The sequence below is a fragment of the Esox lucius genome, chromosome 22 (assembly GCF_011004845.1).
Source record: "Esox lucius isolate fEsoLuc1 chromosome 22, fEsoLuc1.pri, whole genome shotgun sequence".
Classification (NCBI taxonomy): domain Eukaryota; kingdom Metazoa; phylum Chordata; class Actinopteri; order Esociformes; family Esocidae; genus Esox; species Esox lucius.
In genome coordinates, this window is record NC_047590.1 from 6,377,124 (window position 1) to 6,392,340 (window position 15,217).

The 15,217-nt window shown below is 41.8% G+C and overlaps 1 protein-coding gene across 1 annotated transcript; it reads right to left on the bottom strand.

Moving 5' to 3' along the window:
* Nucleotides 1–2,835: 2,835 nt before the first annotated feature.
* On the bottom strand, nucleotides 2,836–11,620 carry LOC105022099 (actin-related protein 3-like). The gene is given in 13 exon segments (XM_034289532.1): nucleotides 2,836–3,295; nucleotides 3,348–3,431; nucleotides 5,311–5,436; nucleotides 5,959–6,051; nucleotides 6,179–6,271; nucleotides 6,273–6,353; nucleotides 6,567–6,710; nucleotides 7,058–7,165; nucleotides 7,754–7,849; nucleotides 8,265–8,375; nucleotides 9,456–9,580; nucleotides 10,970–11,025; nucleotides 11,408–11,620. Coding segments are annotated over 13 exon segments (1,245 nt in total). The 5' UTR covers nucleotides 11,452–11,620; the 3' UTR covers nucleotides 2,836–3,211.
* Between the last annotated feature and the right edge of the window lie 3,597 nt (nucleotides 11,621–15,217).

Sequence of the window (15,217 nt, forward strand, 5' to 3'; positions counted from 1 at the left end):
ACTTGTATGTATGTGAAAAATAAATGAATGATACGGCAGTGGTTTTGACTGGCATCCAGCTACTTTCCCCAGGCTAAGCCCTGAGTATGTGAAACTGGTCTAATACAACACCCAAAGGTCCCCCGACGTGTGCTGACACGTGCTAATTATAATTCCTCCAATAAAGCAGTTCTTAAATAGCGCACAATAGGGAGTAGGTGGGAAAGCCCAAGCGAACCCGGGAATATGGACAGACCCAGTGAGCACAGCTGACCTCAGCGAAACGCCACCAGAAGTCGGATCATTAATCACACCGGTGAGAGACTGAACGCTGGTACCTGAGTCCACATGGCCCTCGGCTCTACGGTATGCTGATAACATTAAAAAAGGCAGTTTCCCCACAATTTCAGTGTGGGCGTTCATGTTACACAATGTCGTTTCGGTGAATATGTTTTGCATGCGTCTCTGAGAGAATTTCTATCCGAACGGAGGCGCACGCGCGCACACGCACATTTCAGCCCTTCTACCTCTTCGAGGCTGCTGAGGAACATGTAGGTGTCTGTGTGGGTGGGTGGGAAAATCACAAGTCCATCCATTTGGTAAAGATTGGTAGCAGACAAATGAGTGGCAGAAATTCCTCACAGCTTTTGCGATTTCAGAACATTTTAGTACACAGCAGCTACATTGCAGGACCCAGGAAACGGACGGTAGTAGGTGTTTCATACATGCGCTAAGCTCAAGATCGGAATCGGTTTTCGCATGATAAAGGACAATTTTAAATTCTGACATCCGTTGTTCTTTTAGACGTATGATGCAATTAAGCTGTCTTTTAGAAATGCCACTCAAATAAGCCTTAATTCGTAAAACAGACATCTCTTTCATTTCACTTTATAGCATGGTAGAAAAACAAACCACAGAGCCTAATCAAAAGGTATTGAATGATCCCAAATTGATCTGACTACTAACTTGTCATTTATTGAGAAGGATAAAAAATGGTACATGGTGGAGAGACTGCCAGAGAAACACCCGCCAAAACAACTGTGCTTGCTTCCCATAAGGTATAAGACGCACACAGCGGGAGAGTGATTTTAGGAATACCGTATAACATCCTGTTATAGAAACATGTTGATAACATAGTCATAACCATGTTACAACGGCTGACAAAATAGGTCATAGCCGGTTATAATATTGTAACAACAGCAGTTGCGATACTGCATTGTTTTAAGGCCAATTACTAACCATACAAGGAATATTTCTAAACATGCAAACCTAAAATATGTTTTTTTCTGTCACTCTTATCTAGGTTAACTTTTTATTCTGCAACTTTAGCACCTGTCCCATGGTCACGGCTATTCACGTTAATGAAGATGTATGCCAGAGAAATACATGTCCCCATAATAAAAGTCTCACAGCAGTAATAGAAATAACGGTTAGGAAAATTATTACCTATTCAAAGGAGTGATATATATAGGAAGAAAAATTGAATGGTGGATAAGACGTGACCAACTGGATGCAGATAAATGAAAGCCTGCATTCAGTCCGAACACAGGCTTCAGACATTGTGGCTTTTAATGCAAGGTAAACATTTATTTGAAAATTACGGTGAAATTTCCCTTTCCCCCATGGTGTACAGAGACACAGTGTAAAACATGGCTTAACAGACAATCCCCCCCAACTGGTGCTGTGAGTTGGATGCATAAGGCGACCTGCAGAGTTACGGCCACATGTAACACGGTGGGGGGGTGCCTGTCCGACCTCCCCTAATGCTAAAACCCCCCCAAAATACACATATTTCTATTTCTTTACATTTTCTCCTGCTGAAAGTGGACTTCGACTGAAGCTGCTGTGAACCGGTCTGAATGAGTACCCAGGTGAATTCTGTCCCCATGCACAGTAAAGAGCACAGAGGTAAAAAAGTGGGGGAATATTTGAATTGAAGGTGTGTGGTGCATTGTTTGGAACACTGACTAACAGAAATCTTGTAATATTTAGGATTATGATGCTGTTTGTGTGCCAAAGTGTCATTAATCTGTGATGTGCATGAGCCAGTGTTGTTTTAATTGGCAACGGCTGGTGGTGCATGCAAAAATTATGTAAATTTCTACTCATAATATATAATAACCAAAATAAATTTAGCAAAAAGGTCATAACGTTCAGACTACTGTTCAGTTCTAAAGTTTTTTTCTATTACCAGCTAGTTACTACATTTCATGGTGTTACATTGAAGTGTGAAAACCAGGGCTGCCTATTTTCCATTTTCAGTCCAACATTGATTTCCATCCGAGACATAAGGGTTAGTTTGAAGTAGCCTGGCGGACATGACCTACAGCAGACAAACCATCCCAGTCATCACCCCACATGTTTAACACAGATCTCTTTTGTTTTGAACCCACTTTGGCTTCAGCCTCAGTGAGGCATCTGGCTCATAAACAGAAGGCAGCCTGGTTCCAAATCAAATGCAATCATTTTTCACACAGGGGCCAGATAAGGAAATTCCCTAAATGAACTAAGTAATAAAGACCCAGCTGCTATTGCCTTGCCCTATTTCTTCACTAGATTTTTTATTTAAAAAAACCTGTAACCTTTAACAGTTCATTCAGGTCATTACCATAAATACATATAATAACATTGCTAGATATTGAAATGTGGATTTGGTACATTCAACTGAAGAGAATGTAAACCATTTTCAAAGTTACATGGGTTGTTTTGGGTGAATGCCCATTTATTATTTTTATTTCATCGCATACATAAACTACACAATAATATGAAATATAGCCCTACCTTTGAAAACCGATACTCTGCATCTGAAAAAGTGGTACTGACTATTATATCAATCCAAACTTGTATTTAATCACAGTGTTGATACCATAATAAGATTCATTGGACGTATTACCATACATGTTGTGACTTTATTACAATGATCTTACACAGCATGGTTGTGTTGCCAAATATGCAATGGATACACATTTGGCTTTAAGACAGCATTTCCTGTTTTACAGATATTCACTGAAGTTTTGAGCCTGATAGTTCATTCTATAGTGAAACAAGTAATTATCCACAGGAATACAATGGAGTCATTCCAGTTTCATTTCATTCACTTCCTGTATTTTGTCTGTAGGCACAGCCCGGGATAGGCTTCGTCAAGCTGCAGCCGTAGCGCAGTAATGTCTCTCGCCGTCATCCCCATTCTCCTCCAACTGCAAGCCTTAGTTATAACTGAGTTAAGTTACTTTTAAGACATGACGCCGAAAACAGGGTTATGGCGACCAATCTCCTCATAGTCTTTTTTGGTGTGGCAGACTTGGTAAAACTCTGGCTGAAGATAGAGTAAACATTTGCACTTCACTTTCTAGAAAAATATCACTCACAGTTGATGCCAGCATGGACCCGCCAAACCAGACAGCATACCTCTGCATGTGGTGGGTAATGACTTGCACGTCGATGGGTTTAGGCTGCAACAAGGCATTGATCACAAGTTATTGTCGAGCCCAAAATACAAATGAAAAGGCTGAAAATGCAAAATGGCTTCTACTTGTAAATCAGTGGCCATACCACAGAGCAGGGCTTTGTCCAAGCGAGCCAGAGAGATTCATGGGTTTTGCGAAAATACATTTAAAAAAGCAGTCATCTATTCTATACTTTTGTTTGTTTTATGAAGTAAAAATGTCCTGCTTTTCAGTAATAATGAATACATATGATAACAGTGACATTGTCATTTCATCCCGATTTCAATAGTCAGCTGCAGTGAAACGCTGAGTTTGCCACTGGCTCTACATAACGATACTTTAGAAATGTTAACTGCTAGATAGAGATAGCCAGGGCTGTCTGGTTTGCTTATTAGCAGAACAGACAAGAGCTAACAATTTTTGCTCCAGCATATGTTATTATGTATAACTGTTAAATTGCCACCTTACCAGTCGCAAGGACAAAGAGACAACAGGAGGCAGGCAGACAGGTGTGGTGACAACCGTTATAGAAGTAGCCTATAATACTAACGTTTGCAAAGTTAGGTGTACCTCATGCTCTCAAGAATACGGTCTTCAAAAGATAAATGCCTCTTGTTGAGCCAAACTGGACAACTACGTGGAAAACAAACAGTAAATGCACAGAAATTGGGAGAAAAATAATGAAGAGCATCATGGCAGGATCCTTCTCATTACCCACCAGTAGATTTCTTTCCTGTTCACTGGCTTATGGATTATACAGGAACTCAGGCTTATATGTAAGCTATATATATTCTGTATTGCGGTTGATTTTATCACATCATGAGCGCATTTAGTAGTTGTATCAGTCAGGAAGCCCACTACTTACAGCACGCAAAGTAAATATTAAGCAGCTACAACACTCTACTGAGAAAGCAAGACGTGTCTCTGTAGGAATTTGCGCCAATTCGGCCAAAAGAGCATTTGTGAGGTCAGGCACTGATGTTGGCTCGCAATCTCCCATCCAAACCCCTCCAAAGTATGTACAGTGGGGTTGAGGTCGGGGCTCTGTGCAGGCCAATCAAGTTCCTCCACACCAACCAGATTCGTCCATCAGACTGCCAGATAGTGAAGCGTGATTCGTCACTCCAGAGGACACGTTTCCGCTGCTCCAGAGTCCAGTGGCGGCGTGCTTCACACCACTCCAGCCGACACTTGGCACTGTGCATGTTAATGTGAAGCCTGCGTACATCTGCTCGGCCATGGAAACCCATTTAATGAAGCTCCCGATGCGCTGTTCTTTGTGCTGATTTTGCTTCCAGAGGCAGTTTGGAAGTCTGTGGTGAGTGGTGCAACAGATAGCGCGTAAAAAATCACCTAAGCGCTTCAGCACTCAGTGGCCCGCTCTGTGAGATTGGGTGGTCTACCACTTTGTGGCTGGGCTTCCACTTCACAGTTATAGCACTTAACAGTTGACGGGGGCAGATCTAGTAGAGCAGAAATTGCGCAAACTTGCACAAAAGGTGGCATCTAATGAAAGTGCCACGTTTAAACTCAGGGAGCTCTTCAGAACGACCCGTTTGTACTGCCAACGTTTGTCTGTTTCACGGCTATGGGCTGGATTTCATGCACCTGTGAGCAAAGGGTGTGGCTGAAACACCCAAACTCAGTAATTTGCAGGGATGTCCACACACTATTGGCCATAGGGTGGATGTTCTCCTGTTGGTGTGCAACGTCATCTTAGCGTGGCAGTCTCAGAGGATCCTGTCATTTTGGCCATTTGTGTGGTAGTATATCAAAGAACGTGACTGGCGGTTGTTCTCTGAAGGGGAGGCCCGCTGTCTCGGTGTTGGATAATCCCTGCTAAAGAGAAGATCAGCTGAAAAGGTCAATTATAATCCGCTCTCACCTTTAACTGGCCACCGCTCAGGTCCTCACTCAGCTTCAGTCGGCCGTCCACTGACCTCTTCAGGTCCCTCTGCAGACGACGGCCAAAGTCCCTGAACATAGTCGAGCCTCCCGAGTGAACAACGTTCTACACAGCAACACACAAGTTCAAAGTACACCCGTTTGGTAAAAATGCGCATCGCGACAATTGCTGATGTAAAAACGGCTTTATAAATACATTTGATTGTAGACTTCAGAAACACTCCTGAACAGATATTTTAAGAAAGCCAAAAACACTGCATCCTGGTGGTTACACTCGTCATGTATGGATGGAGAGAGGTCTCTCTAGCACAGGTTTATTTAATCAATTGCACCAAGTTTGAGCTCAATTCCACAAACAATTATAAATCAATTCTTGCCCCCCCCAACTCAATTCCACATAATTCAATTCAAATTGCAACCCTCTCAATTCCAATGTTTAATTCACAGAAATGACATTCCCTATCCAACATTCTTCCTAAGCCTCCACAGACCCCAATTCATTTCCGCCCGGCTTTCCACCGAGTCAAACCATGTCCAGAAACTGGCTGGAGAGGAGTGAAGGTTGAAATGACTGAAAACACATCCTGCAGTCAACTCTAAGAAAGGGGCTTTAACACTCACGGTTGACCTTGTAGAGGGGCCGCCTGACGTCAATAGGGCAGTTCTGAATGACCTCATCAACCACCTCAGAGATGGGCTGGGTGAAGTCAGGGTTGGCAAACTGGGGGGGGGGGGCAAGAAGAACAACACACACCTTCACATTACACACAAAAAAGAACAGAAGAAAAAAAAAAACACAGCGTCACACAACACACCGAGGAAAATCAGCGGGATCACGCCATCCGAACCTCCGGGTGGAAGAAGATCTCGGGGCCGAGGAAGCGCTCGTAGCCCACGTCGACGGTGAACTCCTTCTTGCTCTTGGCGTCGACGCCGGTGTACCTGCTTGACCCACTTGGAGCCGTCCGTGTCGTACTTGTTGAACTCCTTGACCAGGTCGGGGCACACGTAGCTGTACCTTTCCTGGAACACACCGGAACACAGTCCCAGTCAACGTGGAGCCACAGCGGGGCGTACGGCCCGTCTGGGTAGAAACTCCGGAGCTCAACGGGCTGTTACGGGCAGCAGGGGAGCCTAGTGGCTGAGAGCGTTGGCCCCGGTAATCTCCGGTTCCGGTACCAGAGCCCGGTACTGGGTCCCTGGGCCCGGGTTAAGAAGAAAAAGGCGTGCAGGTACCTTGATGGCTTTAGCGGTCTCCAGGGACTGCTCCGGTGGGGTCCCCCCCTCCCGCTCCCTCAGAAGCTGCTGGGTGAAGTAAGTGATGTCCCGACCAGCGATGGGGATGTGCTTAATACAACTGCCAATTACATAGCCTTCCGCCTCAAAGAAAAACAAAACGACATTGACAAAAACCCATTAGCAGACACTCTGGGCAAGACAATGTGCCGTGCATGGGCAAGCGGAAGCGCTGTTAAGCTAATGGTAATTTACCAAAGGATTTTACGGGGATGTTCAGTGATTATGGTAATTAACAGAAAATCAACGTCAATCTAACAACGTCAGTCTTTTGTTTTGGTGTACGCAATTTTTGAAGCTTTCATTAAATGAGAGAAAGTGGGACTTGAAGAGGCGAGAGATCTTAGTAAATAGTTGATGTAGATCAACGGGTGACCCAGGTCTGCCTGAGACCAGTTATTATGGAGTCGTAATTGAAGGCGCGTACGCACCACCGGGATGACATGGGTGACCCCGTCCCCGCTGTCAATCACCGTCCCCGTCAGGGTCCTCTCGCCCACCAGTCTGGAGGTCCAGGAGGCAGCCAGCGCCAGAACCGCCTGAGGGCAAAATCAACCAGAACCGCTCACATCTCACGCCCTCTAATGACTATGAAGGAACCCGAGAAAGACGACCCGGGGATTAAACTGAGGCGCTTATTTCTTCCGTATGAACGGACAGGGAGGAGAACATGGCTAACAGAGAATATACGGCTACTTCAGAAAGCATTCAAAAGCTCCAGACCTGTGCTTGGTGTGCACACTGCTTGAGAAACCGTGACAGGCATAACATGAGTGGTTTGACGAGCTACTGAATGAGAGGAGGCATCAATTCAGGAGAGATATAAATCTATTTTCTGACAGACTTGTGCTCTATTTGGATTGGTCAGGCTCCCGCAAACTGATGCACTCCTATTTATTATCATTATCAATAATACAATTTAAAGCACATAGAAAATAAAGAGAATCCAAGGACACAGTAGATCAGAGAAAATAAACAAACAACTATATCATTCAGAAAGCAAAGCTAGAGTTCACATTCAGAGCTGAGCGAGTGATGATCTAAACCAAGGCGGAAGCTGCTAGAGACCTTTTTTTTTTTTTTTTTTAAGGTGATGATGCAGCCAGATTTGCACATTGAAGATTTACCTGTACAGCAATGTAAAGACCCGGAATATTGAACGACTCAAACATGATCTCCGCCGTGTATTCCCTGTTCTCAGGGGTGTTCAGGGGAGGCTCTGTCTGTGAAGGTAAACAAATACCTGTACATGAGTCCTTGCTACTGGGTCGCATAACTTCCAGCTCAGGCAGAGAATTGTCCGGGAGCTCACAATACAACATTGTAACGACACACAGGTTCGAATACAATATGTTTGGTTTGTCCTCACGATTCTATATGTATTGCAATTCGATAAGGGTTTTATTGCAAATCGACGGTCCAAACATATTGCTCACCAAATGTCTGCTGCAGAGGGACAAGAGAGAGCTGTGAGGAAACAAGTTTTGATCACCCATGAAAATAAGTGCTGAAAATGCTTTTTACTCTTAATATACAAAAACTGAGAGCGAGCCGTGCAGTAGAAATACTGGAGTTCTGGCGCAGACACAGTAAACCATTGCTCCTCCATGACTAATAATGTACATGCTATGCGCGTACCAAGAGAAAATAGTGATCTTCTGGCTCTGCCCGCAGATACTTGAAGATGACCTGTTCCATGAACTTCTCCATGAGATCCCAGTCTTCCACGATCCCATGTCGAATGGGCCACTGTTTACACACGCGCACACACATTGAACCAAAAACATGAGGCATTTACAAGTTATATTCTCTTTAAGGTCAAGGAACCCAGAGAGTACTAGTCTGTTTGATCTGCGTAGTTTTTACTGTTAGGCTAATAGTTGTTTGTGTAGACTTGCACAGGTGAAAGAATGAAACAGAGATAGAGGCTTCTTGGATGTTTATTCAGCAGTTATAGTACATGTCTCCAAATCTTACAATCACAGCTCTCACCAGTGTTAGTTTCTCTCCCTCTGCTGATACCCATCATCTAACAAGTGACCTTGGGGTAGCTTGTGTTATAAAGCAATGTCCCAGGATGGTCGTGTCTGGTCCCTTATCCCATATCCCGCCTTATCTATTCCTCTGTTTCCATGGAGATATATCGTATGACTAAACAAGGAATGCCAAGCCTCTAGGAATAGTGCCAGTTATATCTCTCACACACACACACACACACACACACACACACACACACACACACACACACACACACACACACACACACACACACACACACACACACACACACACACACACACACACACACACACACACACACACACACACACACACACACACACACACACTTCCTTCTCCCCCTAACTACAACTAAGAATACCCCTCAGCTCCTACAGAGTACTACTCAAACATTTGGACGAACCTACTGTACTCACTCAAGTGCATTTCTTGAGTTTAACTATTTTCCATGTTACAGAATAATTGTGAAGACATCAAAACTAGGACATAACACGTGGAATTAGTTAGCAACCAAAAAAAAGTGTTAAAATGGTTAAAATTCTTCAAAGTAGCCACCTTTGCCTTGATGACAGCTTTAAATACTCTTTGCGTTCCCTTTGGGTATTCTGTGGTTGACAGAATGCCAAGTGTGCAAAGCTGTCACCAAGGCACAGGGTGGCTAATGTGAAGAATTCAAACTAGGTCCAAACATTTGACTGGTCCTGTACTGAAATAATAAAACATTTATACTATGCCTAAAAATGTATCTAGCAACTTCAGATCTCAACTCTAAGTTGACTTCAATCACAGTAACGTATAAGAGGGTTGTACCTTTGTTGCATAATTTGGTTTGTCTATTGCCTCATCGCCAATGTAAAAGTCCAGATCGTCCATTCCTTTCATCAGCCGGCGCTGAGCTTGGTCTCCAACCTTGGCCGACTCTTTGATGGCAATACCTGACATTTTGAAAGACTCAGCAAATTAACAGCCTGCACATATTTAGAACAGGGTTTATTAAAACAATGTCACTTTAGGTAGCTGATTATTCTGATGATGATGATGACTTTGGGTGAAGGACACCGTTCCCTCAACCACTTCCTGATTTCCACAGTGTGTGTGCCTGTACAGTAGGCTCATTAGGCTGTGTTTACACAGGCAGCTAATTGGACATGCTCCGCCCCCCTAGATGGTTAGGGAAATGAACAGCCACTTTGCGAAAGCTGGTTATCATAATACCAAACACTGAAGTGGTGCAAAAAGAGTCACGTTAACTCATTGTAAGAGTCAGGCTCCTCTCTAGGTTTCTTCCTAGAATCCGACCCTACTAAGGAGTTTTTCCAAGCCACTGTGTGAAAATGCTTGTAGTTGCTTTGGTTCTTGGCAAGACTTTTGTCCATTATTCTAGTGGAGTCTGTACAAGTACTGGACAAGTTTATAGACTAACTCAACCTGGTCTCAGTGTAATACATAACATAGTATATGTAAATCTGTAATAGACGCATTTGTATGATGTTAAATTACTTAACAGTACATTTAAATGTGCTATTAACAACACGACCAAAACAAATCATATCTTATAAATTTACAAAAACATGATATGTTATGAAATAGATTTAACAGATGATATCATAAAAAGCAAATGTAAAGTAAGGGTTAAGGTGTTAGAGTACTGGGGTTAAGGTCAGGGTTATGGTTAGAAAACAACAAAAATCAACACTCAGTGGCTTCAAACTTGCAACCTTTGGAGTTAAGGTTAGGGTAAATATTTATTGATAAACCAAGCTGTTTGAATGCTGATTAGGATATCACTTTTTACTGATCAAGCGAAGTAGAGTCGAGCCGAGGCAGTACCATGCAATGGAAAAGCGCCATAATTGCTTTGGCACCCAGGTTATATGCGCTATAAGGCATCACAGGGGTTTGTGATGTATTGCCAATATACCACAGCTGAGCGCGGTATCCAGGCACTCCGCAATGGGTTGGACAAAACAGCTCTTAGCCGTGGTATACTGACCATATTTCACACCCACTTGAGCCCAATCGCTTACAAACACTTCCTTGCATATTCCCTAGAGAAACGGGTCTGTGATGCCCCATGACAAGCTTGCGTGTGTTTTAATGCTTAGGAAGACGAAGTCAGTTCACTTCAAACTTTGTGGTTTTACATTTTTTTTGGTGATCTAGATCAATGAGTCCTCCAAATAAAAAAGAAAAAAAAACAGGGAAGACTGACATCAAAATGTTTACCACAGACACATTCAATAATCACAATGTGCCCACGTATATATAAAAATGGTACATTCTTATGAAAATTCAACAATTGTAGCCCCTAAAAAAATGCTTACATGACGGAACAATAAACTGTGGCTCCGTGTTTCCAGCATATCCAATCTTTGTGTACCTAACGTCAAAAGAAAAGCATTGCAAGACAGGAGAAAGTTTAGTAGGTGTCATTAATATAGATCCGTATGCATGATCTAAGCAGACACTGTGGGCAAAATTACTTTGAAAGACAGACTAGTTGATTTTCTATGGCGAATAAGGAAGGGAGAAATATTCATTACAAGTATTAATATACTTTAAGCATGCCTAAGGCTGTTTAACGCGTGAGCAGGTTGGATAAAAATAAATCTGAAAATACAAGTTGCTGTCGGTAGGTTAGATAGTTAAGGATTACTGCAACCTTTTTTACATTCTTAACTTTAAATGCTGAACATAACATTGTATAGTTAAACCGTTAGTTATATAGCTAGTTGGCTATCTATTAGCATCTTAGCACTTACCCTGTGCCACAGTCAACTACACAAGGCGGTAGCCGCCCCGCCATTTTCCCTTAAATATATTCTACAGAATGTAGAAGTTGCTTTATTATAAAGAAGTCTTACATAAATGTTCTGATTTGCAGGTAAAGCGCAAACAATCTATGTCGCTAGCTGGCTATTTTAGAGGCGGAGCCCTGAACCCGCTGATTGAAGTTTGCCAGATAGATTATACGAACGGAGACAACCCAAATAACCGGAAAAGCTCGCCCACTTAGCCCGCCTCTACCAGAAAACTAGCCAGTACACATTTGCACTCTGAGGCAAAGATAGAGGCGTGTCTTGTTGTTGGCTGTCTGCTTCTTATACTGTCTCTGGCCAACCACAATCGAGTCACAGAAATCGTATAAACACCGGTTACGCTTTAATGTACATTGTCAATGGGCAGCTAAGTGCTTTATGTCAAGGTTTCAATTCCCTCATAAATATGTCAAGCTAAGCGTAATTTCCCGACAGCTTTATTTGCCCAAACTCTATGAATTGCATTCATAGGTATGGTTGTGATGTTTGTGGTGATTGTTTCTATTCACTGACGTATTTTTATTTTGTTTTTATTCCTTTTCATTGCGTATTCCGTACACAATACGCTCTAAATGCTATAATTATTATAACTGAAATTGTGTGAACAAGTGTGGTCACTAAATTAGCACTATTTGCATGAACAAGAAGCACACTTTTAGAAATACCTTGAGATATTCAAGTTGTTTTTTAATACCTTATTGTTTTGTAATTATGACATAAAAACGTCTGAATGAAATGTGCATTTTGTCAAAATTATTCAATGTATTTCGTTGACAACAAGTGGTTAACCGTAGGTTTGGCGCCTTTATGTTTCTTTAAATATTTGCCACTGATTTTATCTCTTCTTTTATAATTAATCTCTGGTCATTTAGATAGCTAATTCCACATCATTTAATGTGCTGCAAAATTTAACCTGTTGGGAAATCATTTCAGCAGAGGGTGCTGTTGAGCTTTGGTGGGGCCTGGGTGTGTTGACTTGTGTAGTCAGGTATATACATAATACTTAAAGCTGGGATGACTGATCTGATATAAGGGCAATAGCTACTATCTGAATAATATACCCACTTTGAACATTGCATGGACCTGTAGGCTGTATGAAAACACATTTTACATTTTCCTATCCAAAGAGAGGGTAAAACCTCCAAAATTATATAAAATATGCTATGGTGTATGTAAACTGATCAACAGCCTAAAGCTGAAAATCAAAGAGAGAAGCTGATTGAAGAATCAGTTAAATCCAAAACCATCTCAGAAGTTTCCATCATTTTCCAAGCTCTGTCCCTTGAAGCAAAGGCTACTGCAGTCCTCACCAAGCTCATCTCAACATGCTCTACTTAAAGATATTATCATTGATTTACCTTCCATCAAGAAGGGCTCCCATCCCCCGCGATCACATGTGGGGGTCCACTGATAAAGAAGATGTATTACCAACAGAGGCCCTGAAACTTAGAGCTGGATCCATCATGGATGACCAGCTGGCAACTAAACTAGATCCAATCCCATTGTAGAGTCTTAAAATCGAGTCAGCCATTGCTCACATTAGTGGTCCCTCTCTCGCTGTATCCCATCAAACCCCTTCAGCTTTCTATTCATGGTGAAAATGTCCTCCCCAGTCTCCAGTCAGTGGGAGGAAATATCTCTTTACAGTGTTGATACTAGGATGGGAAGAGGATAAGATTATTATGTGGTTGAGCTGATTTAAAGGAATTCCTTCTTTAATGAAGAATATGCATCGCAGGTGTTATTAGAAGGGCTTCTCTATCTACAGTACGTTTACTTTTAGGGGTTTGGGTGAGGGATTCCATGACCTTTCACCAGGCAATGGCATCCACCATCTCAGACTGTTCTGTACTGGTTTCTCTAGTTAGAAACAGATACAATGAGCGTTCATGTAACAATATTTTGTAGACATTTGATTTGAGGATATAAAGCTAATTGATCCCCCATAAATTGATCATTTTAATTGATGGGATTACACATAATGAAAAATATATAATACACAAAATGTGATTTGTACCAAACATATTCCTGCTATTAAGTTAGACTGTAAGGAATCCAATAAAAATGATGAAATGTAATCTATGAGCCTCCCAAAGCTCAGCTGCTAGTATATTCAGTCCTCTACGATTGTAATATGGAACCTCAGCTTGCATAATTGTTAATTCAACCTTTTTCATATGTATTCTCAGTGAATTTGGTGGCAATGATTTACCCCTGTTCAGACAAATGTTTTGGATTAAATTTATGGGCCAATTTACAATCTGACCACTAGATTGGGCTGTTTGTGCTTATAGCTGAAAAAGGTGTGAAGAATCGCTTGCATTCAATGTTAATCTATTAACAGTATTTGTCCAAATACTCCTCAAAGAAAGATATATATTTATGATGTTCTTATATTCCAAATGAAATTGGCAAAGAGTTGCAATGGTCAATGCTGTTTTGCCATTTTACAGAGGGTGCTTTTTTGGTATGCATTGGTTTCTGTTGCTGGATAACTTGATGCATGAATTTCACCTTAAAAACCATTATTTTCATCATCCTCAGCATCTGCAATTCCAATCCAGGGCTGATCATCCCGGGATGACCTAGGAAGAAAATCAGATGCCTGCACATTCCTCATTGTAGCCTCTTCTAACTAAATGACACCCCTGTTGTCACTGGAAACTATTTTTGCACCGCAGATTGTTTTGCAGAGTGGAACAACATGGTGGAACGGGTAAGTTCCTGGCCCAGTGGTCGCATATCTCTGACTGAGTTCTTTGCAGAAAGATTCTGTGTACTGTTCAATGAAAATCACTTTGATTCCTTTCAGTTCCTCAAAAACAAATTCATACACTTGTATTAAGAATTAGACTTTCCAGAGGTTGTTGAAATAAAGAAAAAAGCTATAATTATCTCCATAATACATAAAACAAACAGTTACATTTATCAACACAAACATAATGAATCAGACTTTTAAACCAGCCTAGTGGCACCAGGACATCCAATTTGAAAGACTTCTGCCATTTTCTTCATGAATAGGGCGTGACGCAACCAATGGGGATTTTGCCCAACTCAGTGAAAACTAAGGGATCCTCTAGAATAATCCAATAATGGGATCTAGTTCTATAGCTATTGAGTCTGAAATGAATTGATGTTGACAAATATGGTGGAAGTTTCTGCATTAATGCTTTATAAATACACACCAGAGACTTCTGCTCCCTTCTAGTATATAAAGAGGTCCAGAGCACTTCTTTTTACCAACTACCATGGAGTGTTCTGTACCGGTAACCAGTAATTAACCTATTAGTGCACTATGAAACACAACACAACACAGAGGAATGTGAATATACTATGTCACCAGAATACAAAACAGACAAGAAAGTCAATGTGTAATTACAACATATGTATTGGACAGTATTACATATAGTTAAACGGTAATAACTATTTACTTACTATCTAACTGATAGGTTATAACTACAGTTAATTCTGTGTTTAGATGATGACACTCAAGGATAATAAAAAGCACTAACACATGCTCATCCAGGACAGGAGCGGGACAGAACGTTTTATAGCAACGAAAGCAATGTTTGCCCACGTCTGCTGGTCTTGACGTGCACGGGATATCATTTCTTGTTCACACTGGTCTTTCAAACAATATCTGATGGTTTCTCGTAGAACGCAATGGCAGAGGCGTTGGTAGGATCACAATACATGCAGGGGTTAGCCCACCCCCATGCCCCGCCCAGGACAGAAAGTACAGGGTTTTGAATG